General features: G+C 37.7%; 1 protein-coding gene across 1 annotated transcript in view; it reads right to left on the bottom strand.

Moving 5' to 3' along the window:
• LOC146600983 (vesicular inhibitory amino acid transporter-like) overlaps positions 1-25,567 on the bottom strand; it is a 42,912-nt gene that overhangs the window by 5,129 nt on the left and 12,216 nt on the right. The window contains exon 2 of the mRNA XM_085314383.1: positions 13,584-14,731. Within this exon, the coding sequence (XP_085170509.1) occupies positions 13,584-14,731 (1,148 nt within the window). The remainder of the gene's footprint in view (positions 1-13,583; positions 14,732-25,567) is intronic.

The following is a 25,567-nucleotide window of genomic DNA, read 5'->3' as shown; positions in this document are numbered from 1 at the left end:
TAATGAAAAGGAAATGATATTTTGTAAATGATTTATGAAGGGAAAAATATGACATGACTGACATTTAGCATCTTATCACTAGCGAAATCTAACTTGTTTAGGTTAGTAGTTTACATTTTTGTTTGCGATCGTTATTCATTTGTCCACTCTTCAGTATAAAAATCAAAGTCTATTTGCTTTAAAATAGGCTTTGAAGTCAGATGCTTACCATTAAGTCATGGAATAACAAGATAGAAATGAAACAAAAAAAATCATCAGCTTGGGAAAACAAAGCAACAAATAATGTGAATAAATAAAATCAAGTTGTGATAGCAGTTTCTTGAAGTAGAATAACTCTTATGGGGTGTTTTACAAGCAATGTCTCTTCACCTTAGCAATTGTTAAAAGTCATTTTCTACATATACGTGTTCCTCAGTCCTGGGTTGAAGTTATACTTATGTTGTGGGAAGGTGACAATGAAAGAACTGCTGAAAAAGCTGTGATTAGAAAGTATAATGTAAATGAAGCTCTCCCTATAGCCATRTTTTCATCTATTCACAACAAGCAAAGGCAAGAAGCACTTCTCCGCTTGGGATTTTTGCAGGGGAAGTAGCTCTGCTCGCTGGCAGGAAGGAGCAGGGACCTTCTCATCTCTTGGTCACCACTTTCCCCCTAATAAGGAGAGATGCCTTCTGTGCTTAACTGTCACCATTTGGGGCTAAAGTTGCACAAGCTAGCACCAAACTTGCCAGAAAGGTTTGTCTAAGAAAAATGTCTGCTGCGACTTGATTTTCCTATCTCTAGGATAAAAGAAAAAAAATAGTTTTTCATTAGTGATGAATTCAACTTTTACATAATTCAGGTGCTGAACAGCTCAGGGATGTCTTTGATAGGCCTTTCATCTGAGGAGCATGCTTCTCAGTACTAATCTCTTTTCTTCACTTCAGCAGCAGAAGCGTATATTGGAAAAAAGGACACAGCCATGGTTCCTCCTACTTCATCTTAGCTGAGTTTTCAAGGGAGCACTACACACACAACATCTGCTTAATGGGGTAGGCAGGAACGAAAGTATTTTTCAAAAAAACTTAAGCCGTGTCCAAGCAAGCGAAAGAGAACAGAGTGTGAACAGTGGCAAGTTAAGCATAGTAACACAAATCACAGGCTAACAATAAATGTTTTAGGGACTATTTGCTAAGGGCATAAAAACTAACAGCAAACTCTTCCTCAGAGCCATTGCAGGCAGAGAGCCTGGAGTCATTAAGGCTTATACAATTAATGTATAAACGAAAGGATAAGATGTAGCAGAGAGAAAAGAATTCTTGCAGGTTTATTTACATTGGAGGATCTGAGGAGATTCACACTCTAGAACTCTTCTTTACCACGGACATGTCAGAGGATTTGTTTTAAACTGAAATGTCTGTGGAGGAGGTTATAGAACAAATTTACAAAATGAACAGTAGTAAACTGCCAGGACCATATGGTATTTATCCAGGATTTCTAAAGGAAATTGAGGACGAAATAGCTGAATTGCTAACTGTGGTGTATAACCTCTTCCTGCCTCTATTTGAAAGAAATAGAAGGTGGTGAATGTGACAGTAATTTTTTGAAGTGTCTCAATAAGGGATTTTGGGATAGCAGACCAGGGATTTTGATTTCTAGACTGTAACACACAGGGTGGAAAAAACAATTCTACCTTGCATGCAGTGATAAGCTCTGTACTTCTGTAACAGTAGTTAYACTACTGTTCAGAAGAAAAAGATCTTGGAAATGTAACATCTAGTTCTGTGAAAAAAATCAGTTTCTTGTTCAGTAACAGTCATAGAAACAACTATAGAATAAGACAAGATTTTTCAGTAGGTTATAAAGTATTTCCATTACACTTATTTTTGGGTGCATGAGTCCCTTCTCAAAATGTGTGCTAAAAATTTATCTATTTTTTCAGTTGGTCTGATGAACATAATGCCCCCATTTCCATGCTGCTTGCTTTGCGTCACTGCAGCGAGAACAATGCTACCAATAAAAAAGCAGGAAATTATTACTGCAGGAATAGAGAACAAAACAGTGCGTCACGCTATGGCTACTTCTTAAATATTGTGCTGCGTTTCTGGTCTACCCTCCCGTCTCTCGTCCTCAGAAGGGACAGGGCAGAACTGGAAAATAACAATGATTAAAGAGATGAAATGGCTTCTGTGAGGAACAGCTAAATCAGCTAGGACTGTTCAGCCAGGGAAAGAGACAACTAACTTTTGGTGGTTAGCGTGGCCTGCAGAAGGTGAACAGTGACTTTTTCTCCTAATAGAGAAGCTAGTGAGAGATGAACTGATATTTGGGGGGAGCAGATTGAGAATAAACAAAATCGGTTTTATAGTAGAACTCTTTCACACAGGATAGCTTAATACTAAAAGTTTATACAAGTTCAAAAACTTCTGGACAAATCAATGGAGAAAAAATCTGCTGGAGCCTCTAAGCAAAAAGATAATACCTCGCACTCAGGAACCACAAATTGCTGGATATTGGAAATGTATGGTGGGAAAGGCTCAGCATATTCTGAGCCTCTTTTCGTATCATTACCAAGTACCTGCTATCAGCCACTGTCAAAGACACGCTATTTTTCTGAATAGACTTTTAATCTTATGCAGTACAGCCATAATTAAAGTGCCTCATTTATGTATAAGGACGCCTAATACAAAGCTAAGGGATACGAAGGTTAATTTCTTAAGTTCCCTACAACCCAGAGTGGGGGCAGAGTCTCAGTCAGAAGCTACCCTTTCATCTCTCTTAGGCATAAACGTGCTAGTTCTGGGTATGAAAGGAATAGCCTGGATACCACTAGGATCTGTCTTCTCAAGGATGCAAGCTGGTTTATCAGCACTTGAGTAAAACTACATAAACAAAAGTGTTTATCTGRAATAGTAAATTATTGTTTTGTATTTATTACACATTTGTGTAACATTATGCCTCTGAGGAGGTGTTTGAAATTCTAGGTGATCATTTAAAGAGAAGATAGGGCAAAAATAAAACATGTCAAGATGCCCATAAAGAAATGCTGGGTGCAGGACAGACAGCACTTTAGCACCCAGCATCATTAGAAAAAGGGTGAAAAGCAAAAAAGGAGAAAAAAAATCTAAAATCTTTCTTATGGTTGGATTTCATTTCAACATGCATCAAAATGGTATCTCCTCTAAGGCTGAATATCTGTAGACGTTGCACAGTTATAAATTCCATCAGGAAAAGGATGTATCAGTGCAACTCTATTGTCAAGTTAAAGCTGAAAGTTTTATTTAGWAAATGGTCCTCATATGTCTTTAAGTGTGGTGATTTTCCACACAGAGTTCCTGATGAAGGCAGTAGGAAAAATTGCTCCTTGACAGTTCACACTTTAACTGCTGATGAGTCTGACTTTCATGACAACCCGTACTCTCTAAAGGTAAAACCAGATGTAAACTATTACCTTTTGCTTTCTACTTGGGATCTTACAGGAATTAATTACAGCCTTTGTGATTTATAGAATCAACATTCAAACAAACAAAAAACTATATTTGGTTGGCAACTTCTGCTTGAAGCCTCCAATTGCTATGGAACAAGTGACTGGAGTCTGATCTCTCCTCTTTTTTGCCATTATAGCAAGAATGGGCAATTCACTTACTTAGCTGTTGCTTTCTTCTCCTCTTACGTTTTGTCAGCTTTATATATTTACATTGTCATGAAAATACTTTTCTGTTTGCACTGCAAAAATCCCTGATAACCATCAGGACCCAGTGGCTCTAAATTAATACAATAATCAGTTTTGGTGTAAGTGGACCGATTCTTTCAGGCGGATTTGACTTTGCTTAGCCCTGAGACTAACTGGTTACAACTTTGTAGTTCACTGTAGCATCAGAGTTGACTCTAAATCTTTGCTTGAGATTTGAGCACAACTGGTCCAATATGAARTGGAGGGAGAAAATCTTCATTTCTCTTTGCTGGACACCATGTCAAAGGTGGGTAGCATTTGCTCCTGAGACTGGGCTGGATCTTTCCAGGTGGCTGGTTGACAGATATTATGGATTTTCTGAAGAGTATCCTCAGGTGAATTTCTTTTTATCGATAAGCACAGCCCCCATTCAGCAGACTTACTTAAGAGAAGACAAATAATAGCAACACCAGCTAGTTTTTCCTGGGGGAAGCACCTCTGCGAAGCAAAGGGTGAACCTAGTGCAGAGAAATTCAGTTTCCTTTTTCTTCTGCCAACTATATACCTGAGTAATAAGGACAGAACTTCAGTACTAGCAYTAATCCAGGAGGACTTAATTTCACAGTGATGTTATTTTGATTCATTTCATGATAACTGGCTTTTAAAATTACTTTTAAAAGACGAAAAGTTCTGTGAAAGATGCACAGCTCCAGCAAGAAGCTAATGGAGAACAGCCCAAAGTATACAAGCCCTCACTTGCCAATCTATCAGTCCTTCCCAGTTGGTATGATTGGATTATTTCATTGGATTATTTCCCAGATGGGCATTAATGTGTTTGTAGGGCACATTCAGTTAAAGGGCCAATGTTTATTAAAGCTGCAGCTATTGCATTTGCTCTGAGCATGTAATTAAACCAGCAGATTGCTCTCTGTTTTGCCTTTCATACAGTAAGTTGTATCACAAAACAGCTCCGGATAATTTTGCCACCTGCTTTTGTTAAGAGCTTTAAAGTAGCATGTATAGAGTACCTTCTTACATAAAATGAAATAGTRTTTTTCCATAAAGCTAAGGTTTTCAAAGATCAGGATTTACACTGTRGGCAAGGAAATTCCATATTCCCTCAAAAACCTCCCTGTCTTGGTTTATGGATTTGTGTTACCTTCCTTTCTCCAGAGCTCACTGCTTCTGGTATTTTGTTTGAGGGTGAGGTCTTCAGTGAAATWAATATGACTTATGCCTATAACTTCTAAATAGATGAGTACATACCCATTCTTGCGCTTCAGCAAGATACTGATCATCCCGTGATTCTATCACACCTTTCAAAGTGACCAGTACTCATTGTCTTACAATTATTCCTCCCTAAAATGTCAAATGTGTCTGTTGTCAGAAAGATATAAAACTCTTTTCCCTTCCCTATCCTATCTTATCCAATTCCATTGTGTTTTACATAATATATTCTGATTGTTTCAGTTCATTGGTGAATGAAATTATGCTTCTTTTACATAACATACTATGTATTAGAAATTAATCATTGAGATGAAGCAATCTTTCATCAGTAATTTTAATAGCATTAAGCAGTAAAATACAGTAGTCCCAAGCATTAAAATGTTATGTTCACTGCTCCAATGCACCATTTCTATCACACAAAGTCAGTATTCAAAGGCCTTGTGTCCCTTATCTGTCCTAACAATGTGGACTCAGAACCACATTCCCAGGTTCATTCAATTTGCAGAGCTGAATAACTAAGGCAGAAAGACTTCTTGGTTTTCAAAGTAACCTCTTGACCAGATGTCATTAAATGCTAGTCTCCTCTAAGAGCCCCTTCCAATTTTACTGGCTTAGAGTTATTCCAGAAGCTTACCGTACCCAATCACTCTAAAAGAATCCTAATTAGTCCTTAGGCTAAAAAGCCGCATTGACAGAAGAGCTGGATACTAAGTAAGATGTTCCATTGGTTCAGCTAATGGCTTTGTCAAATAACTGCATTTCTGACTTTTAAAGTTAAAATAGATGAAATCTCATGGAAAATCAAGGTTAGTATTTTCTTCCTGGATGGTGTTTTGCATTAAATGCTTATTTAAGAAGTGTGCTTCAGAGTTGCCTATATTGTCCTAGAGGATGGAAATTCTTCAGGACTTTGGGTCCAAACCCTTTCCTCGCTGAAGTCCATGGCCTTAACAACTCTTGAGACTCCTGTAGTTTGTCTCCTCTTKCCCTGCTTCATGACCCTGCAAATAACCATGCTGTACGCCTGACTTCAGTAAGTCATTAGAGGCCTGAAGTTTCCTATAAGGCTAAATTATGGCAAGATTGATAAGACTTCTATGATGTTGATTTCTTTTCATTGAGGCAAAAGCTTGAAAGCATAAGAAAGTATGATGTTTAGCTGTCTGGAATTCATATTCCAGGGCCTGATTTGACGTCTCATCTGTTTCATGCACACAGCCATGGTGAAATATAAGCTACACAGTAGCTGATCAGAGAGACTGGACAGTTCACAGAGTGCAGACTGCCTTGTGCCCTGCRCCTGCGGCTGAGTGCACAGAGCTTCACTGCAAAGAAGCTGGATGAATACAGAGCCATGACTTCTATCCAGAAAGAGGATGTCTGCAGGATCCCAGGATAGTTCCTAGTAATGGTACAACAAAGTCATAGTTGCTTCAAAGGGCACATGTAAAAGAAGAAGAGAAGGAGTTATACACAGTACGGAAAATGTTTTCCCTATCTTATGGTGACTAGCGCATGGATGATAATATAATGCTGGACCTGAAAGCTGCTCAGCTCGTATCACAATGTGGAATGCCGGTAAATCTTGCTTCCACCTGCACGAATCAGCTCCTGGCTGGAAGCCCTGCAGCCAAACTGTTAAGGCTGCCTCAAGCTCAGGCTGAGTCTACCTACTATAACTCAAGCAGATACATTTTYTTTGGTAGTAACTTTTCTTGTTTTTTATGACTTCTGTTCCTAAAGAAAAAAAATTGAGCGCACCGCGGCAAAGCATATGATTAAGATGATTAGAAAGACGATGTAAGGATTCATTTCTGTTTTTTTTCATTCAAATGATAAGCCAGTCTCTAAGTTTTATTCGCCTGTTTGCAGTTTATCATGTAAAAGCAATACATAATCCATTACATAGCAGTGTGCCAGGAGAGAAGGCTGCCTGTTTAAGCTTCCCTTGCCCTGGCTGCTGCATGTGGTTAAAAGCAGCCTACGGAGGCAGAGGGAGGCTGTTTCTTTCCTGAGAGCTGTTGAACGTGCTCAGGGGAGCATCACCTGCAACGTGTGAAGGAGAAAGGCAAGCAGTCAGCAGCTCAAGCTGAGAACGAGGGACCTCCAAGAAAAGGAGGGCACAGACACCTCTCTGGGCCCTAACTGTGATGGAAAGTAGTCTTCTTCCTAGGACCAAGAAGAGAACGAAAGAATCTATTATGACYCAGGATGTGACCCTGCATTTGATTTGCAGGATGGCGCAAAATTAAAAGAAGGGGTCTGCCCTGAAATGACGCCTGGGGCAGAGGAGAAATTTGTTTACAAATCTTYTATATCTATTCCACTTCAAATGTATTTTTCCCTTTTTTGTTTGTTTGTTTAAGTTCCTGTGCTCTAATAAAATAGCTTTTGGAAATCAGTGCYCTGAGTTCGGTGAACATGCACAATAAGGAAAAGATTCAGGTTGACCCACCTTTAAATTCGACCCAATTCAAGATCCCATCACACCTTCCTTAATAAACTTTCTCCTGAAGTGTAATTAGCAAGACTGAGCAGATGAGATTAGTATTGACTAATAAAACTGATAATGCCTGCTCTGTGTTCCCATCTGATGCCTCAGCTGGCAACCCATTCCTCTTTGTAGCCATCCCTGTTTAGACTTCTGGGATTAGTTACCAGCTGATTGAMTCTCAGGAAAGCCCTTGTATCCGATGGCTTGGGTGCTAGCCATACCCCCTGCAAGCAGGTGTGGGATAAGATAGTTTCTGCAGATGAGTGTTATGTGTCTGCAACTGTGCAGCTTGTTGTGAGTGGTAGGACCAGAGACAGAAGCCACAGATGGCAGCRGGGGGATGCAGCTGTCTACTTGAGGCTTACTATCCCTGAAGCAGCTGCCCTGGGAATTTGGTAGATGTAGCATGGCTTACGGGTGCTGAGTGCTTGCTGTTAATCCCTCTGCCTTCACCTTGTCTTTGCTCATTACATTATTATTGCAAATTATGAGCATTGCTAAGCACTAACTGTATATGGCGATCTGTTGACATAGCCATGGGTCTTGGGTTCTCTGAGTTCCACTTTCCTAATTCTGGGGAACTGACAGATTAATGTGGTGCCTATTGCCACATGAGGGAGCTCACAAGGATGTTTTAATTTGTATCCTTTAGAAACTGCCTTCTTACACSTTGTGCCACCTGAGGAACAGCAAARCAACATTACAGTACTAYGTCAGTGTTACCTTTTGCCAGCTCCACCCTAACTGAGGTTTACCAACAGACACCTAGACCAATCTAGACCATTTCCAAACASAATTCTGCAGGGATAACTGGTTTGGGCCCAAGGTGCAGAAGGTCCTTTGTAGTGGTCATTGCAAGAGGACTTTTTCTGTTTTAGAATCTTTTTTTCACTGGTGTTCAGACTGCAAGGTGGTAACTGTTTAGGCCCAGTGCATAGCTCTGAATTAATGCAGTAAAGGAGGTCAGAAAAAGGGGAATAAACAATGACATACAGAGAAGTCAAATTTTCTTATAATACTATTTATTTAGCAGTTTTTCAAATTCTTTTGGAAAACAGAAAGCATTAAACGCAGAGATAATCCTAGAGAGATGATAAGGATTTTATTTTAAATGTTTTGAATTTGTGAGAGGTTTGTATAAGTCAAAGAAATGAAAAYTGATCACACACAGGCTATATTAACTTGCATCAACCAGAGAAGCTTGAATTACTGCTTGCAAGAAACTGTGGAAAATGTTTGCAGGCAACGGTATTCTTACAGATGTATTTTCYCTTTTTCTTTTTTATTCTCTCCTTTTGAGTTTTTTCCTCTCTATGATCTTCCTTTTCCTTCTTTTGTACCTTCCTTTCTCTCAGTTTCTCACTTTTTGCTAGTTGCCAGTTCACCCTTTCAGTCGCTTATCTCCCCTTTTCTCTTCCTCTTCCCTTTTGTCTTTTTTCTTGCATTTGCTTCATCTTAATTTCTCTCCCACCTGTCTGCTTCCTTTCTCATCACTTGCTACTTCCAAATGTGTATTTAGTTGTTTCATTTCCCCTAATCTCTTTGTATTTTATACTTTTTAAAGACAAAAAAGTTAAGTGAGAAAGGCAGCTCCCAGTTAAATATTTAAACCRTATAATGGGCTGCTCACTGTATTCTGTACTTTCATGGTATCTTGACACAAACTGGCAGAGAAAGGAAGGATGAAGAAGGTGGGGGGGGGGGAAAGGAAGCATTGACTATCAGGATCTCTACGAAGGCATAATGAAGCGAAGAGTATTAACCTGGAGCTTCCCAGATTTCTTAGGACTCCCTTTTGGATGCATATACTCTCTGAGCATTGGCCTCCTAACTGTAAAATGGAGGGGATTGGTATTTCCTTCCTTCAGAGAGGCCGTGTGAAGAAAAAAAATGTCAGAAATTTGAGAGGTGACTATCTAAAAAGTAAGAGATAGATAGAAAAGCAAAGTAAGAGTGATAATTAGTTAAATCCAAAGTCGTTACAACTTGACAAATATATAAGCATTGTACAAGATGTTTGCAAACTGTGTAGTTTCAAATTCATTACAAGCTACTACAGAACATGATTAATTTCCCAACATTTTGTTTCCTATACAAGCTTTTGGGACGGTAAATCTTGACATACCATCAAAACATATTTTGGAGGTTCATTTCCTTTACACTGAAATTTGGAAATAAATATTTTCTATTACATTTTCTGGGATCATTCAGATTATTAATAATAATAGAGAATATTATTGTTACATAGAAAAACTTGATAAATTATTTCTAAAATTAGTTATAAAATTTTAAAATGTTTTAGTTCTGAACAGAAATACTGAATACTGAAACCTGATTGAATGAAATATAGATGGGACACTGTATTTGTTCTGTTTTTGTCTAACTACCTTTTCAGAGTAATCAGTGTAAAATGAATGTTGTATATGTAGTTGGGGAATTCACAGAAAGAAAATGAAGTGAATGATCAAGGATGAAGYGTTAATGAAGTAGTTTTAGCCTCAAGAACTTCTTTTGAAAGCTTTTCTGACATAGCTCTAACATATCAGTAGCATCAACAAGAAAAACATTATCTCATTGCTGGAAAAGAGAAACCATGTGATAATGTGGAAAGTAACCCCCAGTTATGAAATAAAGGTCTTAAACTGGCAAGCTTTGGTGTAAAAATAAATTAAGTGTTGTTAATGCACTGTAAATATTAGAGCCTTGGCCCACTGAAGTCAGTGAGAATAGTCCCACAGAACCAGTGGAAGCCAGGATTTCACCCTCACCTCAGCTTAAGACTTTTGAAAACTTTCTTAAATAGATACTTGAAATTCCTCATCTTATTTGCAGGGCATACCTTATTTGGTGCCTACATTTTATTTTTTGAGTAATCTTACCGACTTCAAATGCAAAACTGTTTTCAGTACTAGGATTGATATCTGCCAGAAACTGAATTCATGGCTTGATGTTGGGACTACAATCCTTAGAAAACGGGAAAARTATTTTGCACAACACTAGTGATATTCTTGTTGAGGAAAACAGAATTTTTTACTCAGACTTTAGTAGGCACAACAAATGAAGCAAGACTGTTTGAAAATGTTTTTTTTCAGCCTATAATTTGTTCCTCAGCATTTGCTTCATGCTAACTACTGTTGGTTGTTTGCTTTCAGAATTAATTTTGATAAAGCATCATCAAATATTAGAAGGAATAATCCAGGAGTGCCCAAAATAGTGGATTAATAATACTTACCAAGTCTTTCCTTTTCCTAGCTTCAGTGATTCTAATGATTGGTACTATAAATTTAGTGACAAAAACTCCTGATAGCAATTTTACAGATGAATACAGTGCCTCCTCGTTCGTAATTCATTATAATTCCATCTTTACTAGATTCTCCGAACATTTTCGATAGGTAGCATTTTGTAATGCRGATGATAGTTACAAATACTCTATATGCATTTGCAATAGAATTTTGCCACTGGAAAGTATTCAGAAATAAGTCTATAACTGAGAGTATACAACTGTGTGTTATAGAAAATGAYTTCTGGGGAGTCAGCCTCATACCATGAATATGTATTTCTGTCTTTATCTTKTCTACAGGGTATGTAAGTGTATCTTTGACTTTCTGAGTTGGGAGGTTCCGCTAATCTTGGTGACCCTTGAAGACAGTTTCTCCTGAAACTGTCTGGCCATGACTCAAATGGGGAACCTCACCCCGCTTTTGTGTCCCACAGCAGTGGCACACAGTGCCAACCACAGAAAGGGAATCTTGAACTACATTTTCGCTATTATTCTAGTGGTCTCTGTTAAGTGACTTCTCAAAGCCTTTCCCTTGGATGACATTTCTTTCGCTTTTGTGCATTTACAGTTATATTAATTTGTTAATTATATTCCCTGCTTAATCATATTCTCTGTTGTTGACTGAGATGATATAAATGATTAAATAAGGACAATAATAGTACATGCCTTACCCAATATGCATCATCCTCTTGTAGGAAAAAGCTTACATAAGTGAGAAAAAATGACAGTGAGTGAGTGAGTGAGTGAGTGAGTGTGTATGTGTGTAGTGGGGGGAAATTATCATCTTTGCCTTGAAAGCAATAGACATTGGCTTCTTGAAAATTGGCTGAGAGAAGAACCCGAAGACCTTTTTGAATCACCCTGATGAGCCAGGAAATTCCTAAAATCCCTGTGAAAATAAACTRCTTAGCCCATCAATAAGCTTTTCCCAACAGTGAATGCACTGAGACAACTCCAAGAATTTCTGAAGAATAAGAGACAAAGCACATTAAAGAAAAGCAGGAGGTGGAAAAAATGGTGAATTGTTTGTGGAGAGTTGTTAAGTAAACTAGCTGAAAGAATTTTTATAAAATTCTTTGGACTACCTCATTCTGTCCTCAGCGATTTATATAGGATAAATACAACAAATACTGTTCCTGCATGTTTGTTTACCTCTGAAACTTCTCCACACAAAAAAGTAATGATACCCTTTCATTGACATCATCCGAGTAATAATATCCTTCTGACGATGTCATAGGGGTAATAATAAGCTTTCAACTACTTCACTGAATAATATATTTTTGTCATYCTACATAAAAATAAAAAAGACTCCTTACAAATACATTTTGTACCAGCACAAATCTCAATATCAATATCTTAAATTATTGTGAATTTGAGATGAGTGGAGAATATGACCCACTGTCCCAAAGCAGTAAAACAAATTCTAAAAAACTCTAGTTATTTCTTCAGTTTTCCTGTAATTTTGTAATTATACAATGAATTTGTTTTAATAACCTGWTCATCATTATTCCACATTTAACAAGCGTACACTAGGAGACAAAGGAAAAGAATGACATATACGGCTTATCAGACCCCTTCTCTAAGTTTAATTGCATGTTATTTATCATTCAACAAACTAGCCTTGAGAGGTCACTGTTGCTCATGCAGGCCAGAAGCATTAATGCTAAGATACTACCTAGAAAAATAGTACAGTTAAGYAGCTACTACTAATCTTTTTATTCTGTGATCCGACCTTACGTTGACATGCAGTCTTTTTAATATGACTCAGTAGAAGATAGTGTGAAACTGCTCATAACGAAAATGTAAACTTTCTTCTTTCAAATCATTACTTTAATTACCTAACATAACATAGATTTAGTACAATAAGATGATTTGTATTCATTAAAGCACTCCGATAAGACTGCTTCCTATCGTAATGAATTATCGTTAATGTGAAATACATTGTGATGTTGATCTTTTTATTAAGCCAATATCTTTTAAAGCTAAAGATGTAGCAAGTTGTACAGGAAGTTAACTGTGTGTCTGTTTATTGAACTTGATTTACTYCATTGAGCTTTTAATATCATCAGATAAAATAACAAGATCAAAGAAATTTCCTGCCTAAGAGGGAAAGTGAACTGCATATTAACTTTTTCATGCTACCAGTGAGACTTCTTGTAACCTAACCAATAGAATAACTGCATTGCAGAGGAATGAATCTTAGAAATTAGACTTGCAGAAAAGCTGCAGTCATTAGCTTTGGCTTCTTTTAGAAYATATTCACTTTTCCATGACTCTGAGTTGTTGGTATGCCTGTTTTGCTGACTTTATTCCCATCTGAGTACATGATAGAAGCAGGTTTTCAAAGCTGTTGTAAACTGAGTTCTGTTTTTGGCTACTCATTTAAAAAACAAGTAGTAGACCTCATCTTACATCAAATATGAAATTCCCTGATTTGCCATGTTCACATGTTGAGTTACATTCCCTGAATACTGTCATATTGTATTTCATCAGTTTGCAGTGACAGCTCTCTCAAACACTATCATAACTTGTAAGCTCAATTTGATAGTTTTGAGCAGACTGAACAGTATCTAACACAGACAGAAATTCTGGAGAATCAGTGAAATCACATGCAGGAGCAATTTTATGATGTGCAGGTCATGTATGAACATATAAAGGATTAGTTTTAGATTATGTTCCTGACAAACCATCTCAAACACTTTCCTTCCTGTCAATGTTTTTTAATAGAGGTCATTGCATACATTTTGTGTGTAGGCTAATTTTTTCAGTTTGTTACAGTCACATACTTTTACRAGTTAAAGCCCTGATCCTGAAAACTTTTAAGCATATGCTTGATTATACCTAGTGGCACAATTTCTTCTGTATTGGATTACTGCTTAGAAGTGTTTGTAAGACTAGGGCCCTAATTAGCTATCGGGAAAACTTCTTACCCTCCTCCAAATACTTCAAGTAGTCCTTTTATTGAGCAAACTACACCTGCAAGACTACAAAGGAAACCCAAAATAAAAACAGAAATATCTGCACATTTCTCTAAGAAGACTAATTTTTTCCATTTCAGTTTTAAGTGGAAAAGAGAAGGAAGAAGAAAAGTCATTGCAGCACCTGTTACACTGCCTGTTAAACCCATCAACAGGGCAAAATGTGGTATGAACATAGCCATCAGAAGAGTTAACAGGAGAAGCAAACCTCTTACACCCAGAGCAAATAGTGGAGATCTGTAACTGGGATGATTGCCTCTAGAAATACAAGCATACGCAATTTCCGTGGCTGCAAAAAAAGGCAGTGGGTAAGAAAGAAGCGCCTTGGTTAAGAGGCACAAATTCACTAGAGTTTGCAAAAAGGATGGCAGGTTGTCAGTAATCACTTCCTTTGTCTCTTTACCCCAGGTCAAGAACGCAATCAGTGCAAAGGCCGATTTCAACAYACAAGCAAAAAAGTGAGTCCAGTTCAGCATGCATCTGAATTCCACTGGGTTTTTCATGTTACCTTCAAGTGTAGGAAGAAATATTTGCGAAGTATAACTAAAAATGATTACACCCACAGAGACCAAGAAGTCCTCAAACTCAACAGGGAGTCTGAATTTTGCCCAGGACCACTGATGTGTTTGTGTCAGACAGTAAGTCATCACGACAAGGATGATAACGAAATGGACCAAGGAGCAAAGCTGGCTGAGTTTGGAAACAATTTTGAGAGTCTTGATAAATACACATGGCAGGAGTGTAACAAATGCAATTACAGACCAAGTTTTCTCAGTCACTGGTACATATGGGAAACTGTGTGACAGCAAGTTCCCACTAACAACCAAATACAAAATACATGTCATGATCAGTTCCATCATTTGGGTCACATTGACAACTATACCGCCTAGCCTGGGAAATAGCTTCTTGCAGCAGGCATTAGCAATGTCTTCATACGTGTCTCTCACTCTTATGAGCTGCCCATCTTCATTTTCTTCATACAGGCAAGCGATTAGGATTTTGCCTGTATAACAGCATAATGCTGCAGCCAAGATAATAAGAAACAGGCCACTGTATCCACTGTGGAGAACAGCATATGGCAGTCCTAGAACAAAGATTCCCTAAAGAGGAAAAAGAGAAAGAAAAGATAGCATAAATCCCTGAGGCAAAATGTTTACCAGAAGCCACATCCCCAAACCTGCCCTCCATTGAGCATTACTTCCACCTAACTGCATGGTGGAAGCACTGTTACGTTCAGCTGTCTAAGTGAATAACAATCATGAGAAATGTGTTTATTTATGATAAATGRAGTTATCAGCAAGAATAACTGCTCCTACTGACACCCAGGTAACGATAAGCTAAGAAAGAGAGAATGTGAGTGAATGATAGAGTCAGGTTCCTAGTTAATATTTAACGCTGATGGGATTAGAAGCACATTTTAGAAAGTTCATAGGCAGCTATTCAGTCAACATGCATATTAATGAAACAGATTCAATAACAATAAAATTAAGCAATTGTAGCATCATCTCTTTAAATTTCTTTCTAACTAAAAATAACACTGTAAGTAGATCCAGTAATGACAATYCTCTTCAATCTAAAAATTGTGGGTGGTCACTGTTAACAGATGTCTGTAAAGAAAATGGCATTAGAGTGACATCAGAGTCTGACTGTGTTTCTTYTGTGGCTTCTGTATAGCTCATACAGCTTTTGCTCCTGGTAAATCCATAGTTAAAGCAATTATTCTCACAGCTGAGACTCTAGAATGCGTGAAATTATTAGGTGTTTAAAAATATWCATGAAATATATAGACATGCTTTTATCTAAACAGTTTATGAAAAGAACAGAATTATATTTGTTTTATCCAATAAAAACAGCATTTTAGTTTCACAGAACACTGCATATATTTCCTTTTCTCTCTCTCTCTTTTTTTTTTCTCTCTTCCTTTCTATATTTAAGGACAAATAACACTTTTGTTGTAGTTTAATTTCCATCAGCACAAAACCAACAAAACCCTTGAACAATAGTCATTCATAAAAAGACCCAATCTGGGAAAAGAAGTTTCGATGACATTTCTCTTTTTATATTACAAAGTTAAAATTAATCAATACACATTAGTCAGACTCTAGTCGGGAGCTTTTTGTTCTTGACGACGGAAGAAAAGTAAGGAGGAAACAACATGCAGTTAACTAGCTTCACAGAAATTTTTACTTTATTATTTCTCATAATATTGATGGCATGGAGGACATATAAGTACTCGTGCATTCTATTTGCTATTCTGGCCAAACAGGATTTGATCYGGATCAATCCTGTCTTAACTCTACTTCTGACCAAACCTTAGCAGCCGCATTTTGCTCTACAAAACATGTGAATCCCAAAAAGATTCAGGCCTACTCAGAGAAGGTAGTCAGCTCCACCGTGTTATTTCTGTGACCCTCTTTTGTGCCACTTGATGGCTCTTCCTGGAGTGCTAAATTCACTGAGATATTACCCAGGGAAGATGYACATGAGAAATTTTCAGATGAAGTCATTCTACCATGTGGTTTGTGGTGCTTCAGTCACGCAAATCCCCCTATTTCACATAGTCTTGGCTTAACTCATTCTAATACAGATCTTGTGACCCAATTCACTTAGCAGTTTAATTAGCATTTCTTTTGTACATGAACTTCACTGAAGTGTTAAAAATTCTACAGTTTCTGCTGATTAACAATCTACTTTCTTAAAAAGACTATATGTCTGTCTGCATGCAGACAGCAGGTAGCACATGCGTAACAGCAGCTTTTGATATCATGCCATTTTTAATCATGACTTTCACTTAGTGGCTCAAGTTAGGCACTTGACTGAAGAACAAAATGTGCTTTCTTTCCTATGAAAACAATCCTTGGAGAACATTTAGATAACAGATTGAGTTTAAAAGCATCATAAATAAACCAAGTTTATGAAAAAATCAGTAGGATAAAAACCACAGAGCCATCTTCCATATTACCATATGAACAATGATGTTTTCTCGGTTCCTGCAGTTTGTGGCAAGCTTATCTCCTTTGTTCCATATTCATAATGTTATTATTTTGGCCCCTAAACTGCATTTGGGAATTCAAACGGTGTCTGCTGACCCAAAGGGTGACTGTATAATTAAGTTGCGAGTAAGCGTCAGCGAAGGCCTTACCCACACAATGGCTTCTCTCCTGCCAAATTTAGTCCACTAATGTTGATATGACTAGCCTCATCCTAGACCCACGTATAAGTCTTTCAGAGGTGTTATCACTTTTGACAGTCATTTACACTCCTCTCCACAGGTGTCTGCCTTTCCTTGCTTAATTGTTAATTTAATCAGACCGCAACATAACTCTAACCTCTAACATCCCCTTGCAGTTTGTTTATACCAAATAATTTTCGTATAGTTCATAATTCGGGCCACAGGAGGATCGAGAGTTTTTTTTTTTTTCCATTTTTCTGAACCTAGAGCTTATTAAATAAGGCAGTTTAAGTATTACCTAGTCTTTCTTAAAATTATCCATCAGTGATTGGCAATTTCAAATCACAGAGAGTGAGTTCAGAGGTTATAACTGAAAGCTTAAACTGAACCTTCCTACAGAAGCTGTAAGTTTACCTTTCCCCTGATGTTTCTGACATCTTCTTTTTCCCAGAGTTTGTGAAAAATAGCTGGTGAGATTTGTGTAAGAAACTTACTGTTTCTGTTTCCTTCAGCTTTGAGTTAATAATAGAAAACAAACATTGTGAACATAACTGGTTTTGCAGCTTTCTCGATTCAGAGCATGGTTAGTGAAGAGAAACAGGAGAACCCTGAACCTGTGCATAATGTATAGGGTATGTATGAGCAAAATGACAGTGTTCTTGCTGCCTTGTCAGTGATGGTTTTTTTCCATAAAGAGAAAAAAAATGGTTTCATATAGCAGGTTATTGGCAGCTTTCTACAAAAGAGCCAAAAAATGTTAGTGATGGCCATGAGAGTTGAAAGAATGCAAGATCCTTCGTCAGACTTCCAAAGTCATCTCAGATTTAATCTTCTGTTCTTACCTCTCCAAAAGCAATGCTTTCTGCTAGGACCATTTCCTGCACACCATCGRGTTTAAATAGCTTAGTTTCAAAGAAGCAAATATCTTTAGTARGCACTTATTTTACTGTCAATGTCACACAGCAGCACAGACGGTGAGCCATGTTCCCTGATTTAAAGCTGCTCAGCAACCTTAGAACATTGCTTAGGGTAACTTATCCATGGAAAATTCCTTCTCCATAAAGAAATGCTTGCATGGTATAGTGTTGCTGAATATGGCTTTTATGCCCCCTCACGAGGAGTGAGCGAAAAGAGAAGGTAGCTGGAGCGTGTCAATATTTCACTGATTCTTTGCAACCGGCACAGGGACATAGGTAATGCCTACAATGCATATTTGGTCCAGCCGAGCACCAGCGCCTCCTCTTAGTGAGTCTTCTGACCCCTCTAATCTTGTGCCCAGATAATGACACAGCGAGCTGTACTTGTGAGGCAGCAATGAAAAACGAGGGACAAAAGGAGCAGCTTCTCAAACTGCCTCCCAGCTGTTAGTTTTGGCATCTTGTTTGGGAGGTGTACCTGGCTGAGTGGGTTTATTTTCACTCTGTTCTAGTGCAAGCTCCAATAGGTTAGCTCTAAGTGGGCTGTTTAAAGGTGACCTGTTTACAAAACTGAGTAGCACAGAAAAGGAGTACTTATGCAGCCAGGGACAGTTGAGAAGTGGTTTTTGAAGCAGTCCTTAGCACAGCTCATCTTGAGTGGCCCTGTTCTTTGCCAGCGCTCTGTCCTCCCTGTGTAAAGGTGGCCCCAACTCACCCAGAGGCTGAGACTTCTCTGATCCTTCTCTCCCATGAGGACTACAAGACTTGGGGATTTTCACCTTTGGTCGAGGAGGTAGTGGAGGTGGGTCAGCARTCTGCATGGCCAATACATGCGCCTAGGTAGAGGGCCACGTCAAACATGCAGAGCGGACACAGCCATAGGCAACCAGGCCTCGAAAGAAGAAACCCTTGAGGGCTGAACGGGTGATTAGCCTTTGAAGAAGCAGCAGGGACAAGAAAGCAAAGAGGAAGGGGGGGAAGACGTCAATCCCACCCAGAAGGATTGTTAGTCCCGGCAGAGTACCCTCAAGCAGAAGCAGCCARCTATCACAGCTGCCATCAGAAATTACTGGTCCATCTGCGATACAAAACAAGCAGATCAGATTCTCCAAAACTATCCAGATGCCAATCCAAAAAAATTCCACATCAAGTACTTTGCTCTGAGAGTTCCTACTCTGACAGATTCACCTGTGCACATTAAGATTTCTCTTGCATCTGGATCTATGTAAAGTGCAAAAAGGGGGCATGTAACAGCATTTTTTTACTATGATAATTTTTTTTTGGCAGTGTTTCATCTCAGGGCAAGCACTTCCCCAGAGAAGTGTTTAGAAAAATACATAAATGAACAAAGGCAAGCACTTTGACAAAATACCAAAATTCCTCAATGTTCAGTTTTAAGAAGGTTTTTTTAATCCCRTATCACATGCTTCCTCTTATAGGCATTTTAACCTGGAATGTGACATTTTTAAAATATAGAGGGGGATACACAATTGAAAACTAATTAAAAAGTAAAGAAGATCAGATCATAGTCATAGAGTTGGGATGTGCTAAAGGACAATTARATAAAATGAAGTAAAAATCAACACTGGGAAAACAAGAGAGAGGGGGAAAAAGATTTCACCTTAAGACAACAAATTAAGAAATAGAGAACTTAACTGAAAATTATTCAGTTAGTAGAAGCTCTCTCATATGCAGAGTAATGCTAATATGCCAGAGTGCTGGATTCGCTCTGGTCACCTTTCTCACCATCTATAATTACTCCACTGGAATGGTTCACTTAAGCCTATATTCCCAACTAGGTATCTGATTCCCTGCATGAACTTAGGTTAGGCACAACCTATATAGGAAGAATTCCTCCCTGGATCTTCTTGGAAGAACAACGAGATAAATTTGAGAACTCTGCTTTTCAGTACACTTTCACAAAATGCTAAATTATGTTGTTTAGCATTTGTTGTCATTTAACATATATTTTGTTCTAGAACTGATACAAGCATACATTGCTTTCATATTTATAYGAAGATACAACTTTACTAGAACCAAACCTAGGTTCATAAATACAGTAAATCCCTTAATCTGATGACATTATAACAGAGCTACTTGCTTGCAGAGGTCCACATTCTCTTTCCTTTCTCATCCACCACTGTGATTAACAGTGATTTTTTTTATCTATTTCCAGATCATGGCTAACGGTATTAAATAATACTGGACAAGTTGCCATCTATCTTACTAGATATCCTACTAACTTACCAGAAACTCCTTTCCTGCATGCTGAAAACTCATTGACAGTTACATTTGGGGGATCTGTCATTTATATTAATTCATTTAAGATGTATTTTATTGTTGCACTAATTTTAAAGTCAGAATGTTGTATATTAATGCACCCAAATTCCTTTTAAAAATCTAAATATCTTAGTTATCTTTCACTGCCTATATTACAATCTCATCAAAGAATTATATCAAGCGTGTTTAATAAGGACTCTAAGGACTCTTTCTACAAAACCATAATGATTGACATTAATTATATTGCTACCTTTTCATTCTGTATCATTAAGTCCTGTACTAACAATTATATTATTTTGCCCAGAAATGTTGACAGGTTTAACTACTCTAGGTTTAACTGGCTTTTTAAATATTGGAATGAGATCAACAATCTTCTGAAACTTCCAAAATATAATAGCAATTGAAACAGGATATTATCAGGCTAAATACATCTTTAGCGAGGTCTCCTTGGTCTCCCAAGTGCAAGCTTTCCATGCATTCTGCTTTCAAAATGCTAATGAGATACATTTTAACCTCCATGTTAGATACTAACTGCAGACATCTAACAGCTAATTGGCCAAGTCCAAACTACTCATCTAAACTTCCTCTATAGACTGTAAGAAAAATAGGCACCTCCACTTATGACTCACAGCTATCTTAAGACAGATGGATAGCCGAACTGAGGTGAACTTCCTACTAGAGATGCCTTTATTTGYTTCCTGGGCAATAGATGGAGTGTAGACAAACAGCTTAGAAATTCAGAGAATTAACTTGCAAATAATGTCTTATATGAAATAGCATGATGCCCATCCTGGGAAATTATAAAGTGGCCCACTATTCTGCTGTGTTTTGAGCATATCATCTTGAKTCTCTCCCAAAACAAAATGCTAATGAAGAGTGGCATCTCTTTTTTACAGTTACAATTAATTTTAGAACCTCCTTCTACTGCTAATGTAGGAAATTAGTGTAGCAAAATTCAGTGTGTTATCATCTTATGGAAAGTGCTCTTATATTGCAAAATCTCTAAGTTGATTTTACCCCCTTGCACACTAACACCCACATACATGTCAGCTCCAAAGCATGTGTGTCCCAGTGGTCTGGCTGAGATCACTTGGGTGCAACAAGGTGAATGGGGTRCCAGCTGCTGAGCCCTCACTATGTCTTCAGTTCTTCTTGACTCGTGATAGCAAACAGATTTTAGACTTATCTTTTATACCCTTTTGGAGTGGGTGTTGTTTTGGATCTTTTGCGTTTTTTCTTTTTTTTCCCCTCATCCCTCATAAGTCTTAGACAAAATTACCGAATTTCACAGTTCTATTGYGTTCCTTATTTGGATATTTTATTAGGTACAGTCCTGTACTTAGCACCTGTCTTTAAGTTACTTTCATTACCTCTCCATTTGAATGAAATCACATATATGATGCTCTGCAACTGTTAAGGCATACCTTCCCTTTTAATCAAGTTCTGCTGTTTCTTGTGATGCTTTTACACTCACACACTCAGTCACATATACAGATGCACATTTCCATTCAAACTTAATTCATGTCAATATTAATATTTGTTTCAAATTTTTGCACTAAACCTCCCACCCTCCCTTTCTCTGCTTGGTTTTAGAGAAAGAGGAAGACAGAGAGAGAGAGAGAGAGAGAGAGAGTTTTAGTTGATATATTCACATCAAACCTGAGCGAGGAGGGGTTTTAACATTACTATTTCTTAATTGTGAGATGTGACTTCTGGCTATGTCATAAGTTCTTGTTAAACAACTTTCAAATTTCTTTCACAAATTGCTGTATTTGTTCTACCTAATCAATTATCCCTCATAATTTTCTCAGGTTTGTAAAATTCATTCTTTTGAAGTACCAAGTATATGTATTTTACTGTCCTCTGTTTTCCCATAATGAGTATAATTAGATCCACTGATCTGTTCATCTTTATTCAACATAATGAGGCTCAAAATAGATTTACCTTATGTTAGGTTCAATATCTTTTGTGTTAGATAATTATCATCTATCATTTTTAGAACCTTTAATAATTTTTTACTACAGACTGCGTACAACCTCCAGCACAGGTCTTCAAGATTGAAGTCTCTGAGAACAATAGAATTTGTCTTTACACAATAGCTTTAACACAGATAATCATCTCTTTAGAGTGCCACCCTCACCTCTTTTACCCACTCTTTTTCTGCAAATGTTTTATCTAATTATTTTAAAATTYTAGTCACATAAATCATCCCACCATGTGTCTGCAACACCAATTATAGCCTATTGTCATCAGTGAGAACTTTCAGCTTCTCTAGCTAGCTACGATGACTCCTGGCACTGTTCTACAGACACCTGGAAAATAATTCATCTGCTTGTCCCCTCACTCCAGTTTGTTCACAGCTCATCTGATTTTGAGTTTGAAAATACTACAAGCAGTTCTGAGGAAAACTTCAAATATTGTCCATGGCCTGTATGACCCTAGTGRCAGATCCATCTCCTTTAATGTCAGTGAAAAGTCTTCCTTTAACTACAAGGATGGTTGAATTAGGCCCCAACAATCTTATTTTACCCAATTTTTCTTATTATTTCCCTCTGCCAATGCCACTCTATTCTTTGCTGCAGGCAGGAAAGTGGCTAAGGTATTTATTCTGTGATTAATGCCTGCAATCTCTTATACWCTGAGAGAAACTTCAGACGTGTTGATCTGTCAGTCCCTCAGGTCCTGTAAACAGACCCTGACTGTGATAAGGCAGATAGACTGCTCAGGAGATACTGTGATAAGACAAGTGAAAGAAGGAAGTTGCCCAGTCTGAACTGCAAAACATATGTGTCCATTTGGCCAACAGAGAAGTCACTGATTTTGTTTCTCTATTAGTGGCCAGATTATTCTCAGGACTCTCCTAAAGATTAAGCAAGGGAATGGAGGAAAGCAAATGTCTCAACAAGAAAGGTATGGCTGCTACTGAGTGTGACAGCTGATCCCCTTGGTTTTGCTATTGGTTTAAATATTTGTTGTAAAAGTGAAACAATATACTCGATGCTTAATGTGGCATGATTTAATGGAAATTGTTAGTTTGCATAAATTCACAGTTGTCTGCAAGAATGCACTGAATCACACAAAGCAAATCTCCCAAGCAAATTATCTTTTAAGAAAATACATTGTTTCCCTTGGTCCCAAAGGAGAAAGCAGGCTTAGCTAATAGAATGAGGGGCTTTTATTATGTGTTATGTAGAGAAGAGGACAAAGAGATGAAAGAAGTAAGCAAGTCAAATTTAAAACAAACATCATTTTTGAAAGCTAGCTGTGGCCAGCAATATTGACCATCTGACTACTTACCTAATTCTCACTTCATAGCTTAGCACTGATTCTCAGGTTTTACCCAAAGGTAGGCAGGCACTCGAATCACCTCATACAGTGACATGGGAATGGGCTTCCATGAAAAAGTGGCCCAAAGAGCTGTAAGAGAGGGAGTCRGGGGACTTGAGCAAACTCTGGAAATGAGGCAAAGCTGTAGGGAACCATATAACTTTATTTGAGAGTGCACTGACACACCAAAAAAGTTGGAGAGCCCATTTGGATTGCTAGAAGTTTTCCTTGAATGCCCTCTATATGGGGGAGGCCACAGATCTTGTTACTCTGAAAAAGTAAGGCAGAAAAAAAAGAAGATTGCGTTGGAACAAATCTTATCTAGATCTGAGAGGTAAAAAGAAAGCTAGGTTATATCTTCTAGAAGCTGGATTGTGTCTTCTAGATACAAAATAAAAGGTGACTGACTGATTCCCTGGCTGATATTATCCTCTTCTTTTCTCACACAGATCCAACCACGAATTCCAGGTGGACTCCTACTCAGCTATTAAGATTTCTGCAGCCAGTTGTATAAAGGGGAAAAGGGTCTCCRCTGCCTGAGGAGAATACAGTTAATAGTCTAGGTGAAAAACATAAATAGTGGTATACTATTATTTTTTGTCTATGAATCGGTAAACTAATACAGAGTATTACAACATATTCTCCTCAAATATGTGAGAAAAGATCCTAACTTACAACTAGTTTGGCTACAGACAGCAATTCTCTACTATTTTTACTCTCTCCACCTTAACTAAACTTCAGTGGCACCTCCTGGGGGTTCTACCTTTAGAATAAAAGAAACAGCAGCTGATTTTACTGATGATGTTTTATCATACACAGATACAGATAAAGTTGAGATTGCAAATGAATTTCCATAATGGACGTGTCCTTCTCCTATAATGCCCCAAAAGATCAAAATGTTCTTAAAATTAACAAAGTTGATTAATTCACCTAATTTCAAGTAGATTAGACAAAAAAAAAATCTCCAATTAAGATAGTGTATATAAAGAAAAAAATTAAAGATAAGAAATGTGACTGAGTTTTCTGGCATCCTGAGTAATGTATGTAGCAAAACCAGTTACTTAATCTCTCCTTTCAGAAATGACTGATTTTTAAATTTGTAATGTTGTAATGCATTATGAGGCCAGGCATATGGCAGATCAGCTGTGTGCTGAAGACTTCTTTGTAAGGTCTGTAGATGTAACATAAAGGATTGTCACTTTCAGGTGATCTTTCTCATTATACAGGCACAGAGCATGACACAGCGGTCTTGAGCTTTATTGGCCCATGAATAAAAGTACTAGAGTTGTAAAGTCATTCCTTTTCTGTGTTTGCATTCCTTTATTCCTCCCTCTCTCCCATCCTTCCTCCTTTCCTCCCTCCCTCTCCCTCTCCCTCTCCCTCTATCTCTTCTTCTCTCCTCTCTTCCCTTGGTCTACAGCAGCACTGGAAAGACTTGGAGGTAAGATGCCATTTGGAAACAACAGCTGAGGACTGGATTAAYAAACTGCGGACTGATTATTGACCACTGGCAAAGGTCTCAGGATTATTTTTACACAGATAAAGATAGAAATACTTGTTTTTTTTACTAAAATTAAGTCTAGTTAGCAATTTCTGTAAAAGCTTTTTCCATTTAAGAAAAGAGCTGCTTTTTGTTTGTTGGTTTGCTTAATTTTAACCCAAGCAATTCCAAGAGTGCAGGGGAAATTTCTCAGCAATATGGTATTCTACSTTTTTTCAGACTTCTATGTTGATAGCTGTATCAACATCATATTTGACATATTTCATATGTCATCATATTACATCATATTTCAGAAATTTATTTTAAGACTACACTTTGCTTTTGTTTTCTTCTCCTAAATAACTTTTGTTTCCTCACATTTGATTTTTAGGCAAAATCACAGTTTATTTGGGGGCAAAATTCCCAGAATTTAGGGAACAGTGACTAGTCTTTTTTCCTCTAGTCCCCAAAGAAATAATTGCCTGTTAGTTACCAGGAATGGGATTCATCTCACCAAATTTTTGCTATCTAAACCACAGACATTTAATCAATGAATACTCACAGTCACAGAAAAGACATACATGACAAATTTACCTTGTTCTAATATACACTTAATTAGGAATAAGATTCCTACCATTATCTATTAAATATAGAAAAAAGCTAAATATAACTAATCTTCTAGCTCTGGAGAGGTTGAACAGAAACAGTCATCACCAGAGGGACTATTCATATAGGGACTCATTTTCAGGATCGGACACAC

Source organism: Rhea americana, unplaced genomic scaffold (assembly GCF_003343005.1).
Source record: "Rhea americana isolate MKP2758 unplaced genomic scaffold, rheAme1 scaffold_110, whole genome shotgun sequence".
Taxonomy (NCBI): domain Eukaryota; kingdom Metazoa; phylum Chordata; class Aves; order Rheiformes; family Rheidae; genus Rhea; species Rhea americana.
Note: the sequence above shows the minus strand (reverse complement) of the source record. Positions and strands in the feature narration are given on the sequence as shown.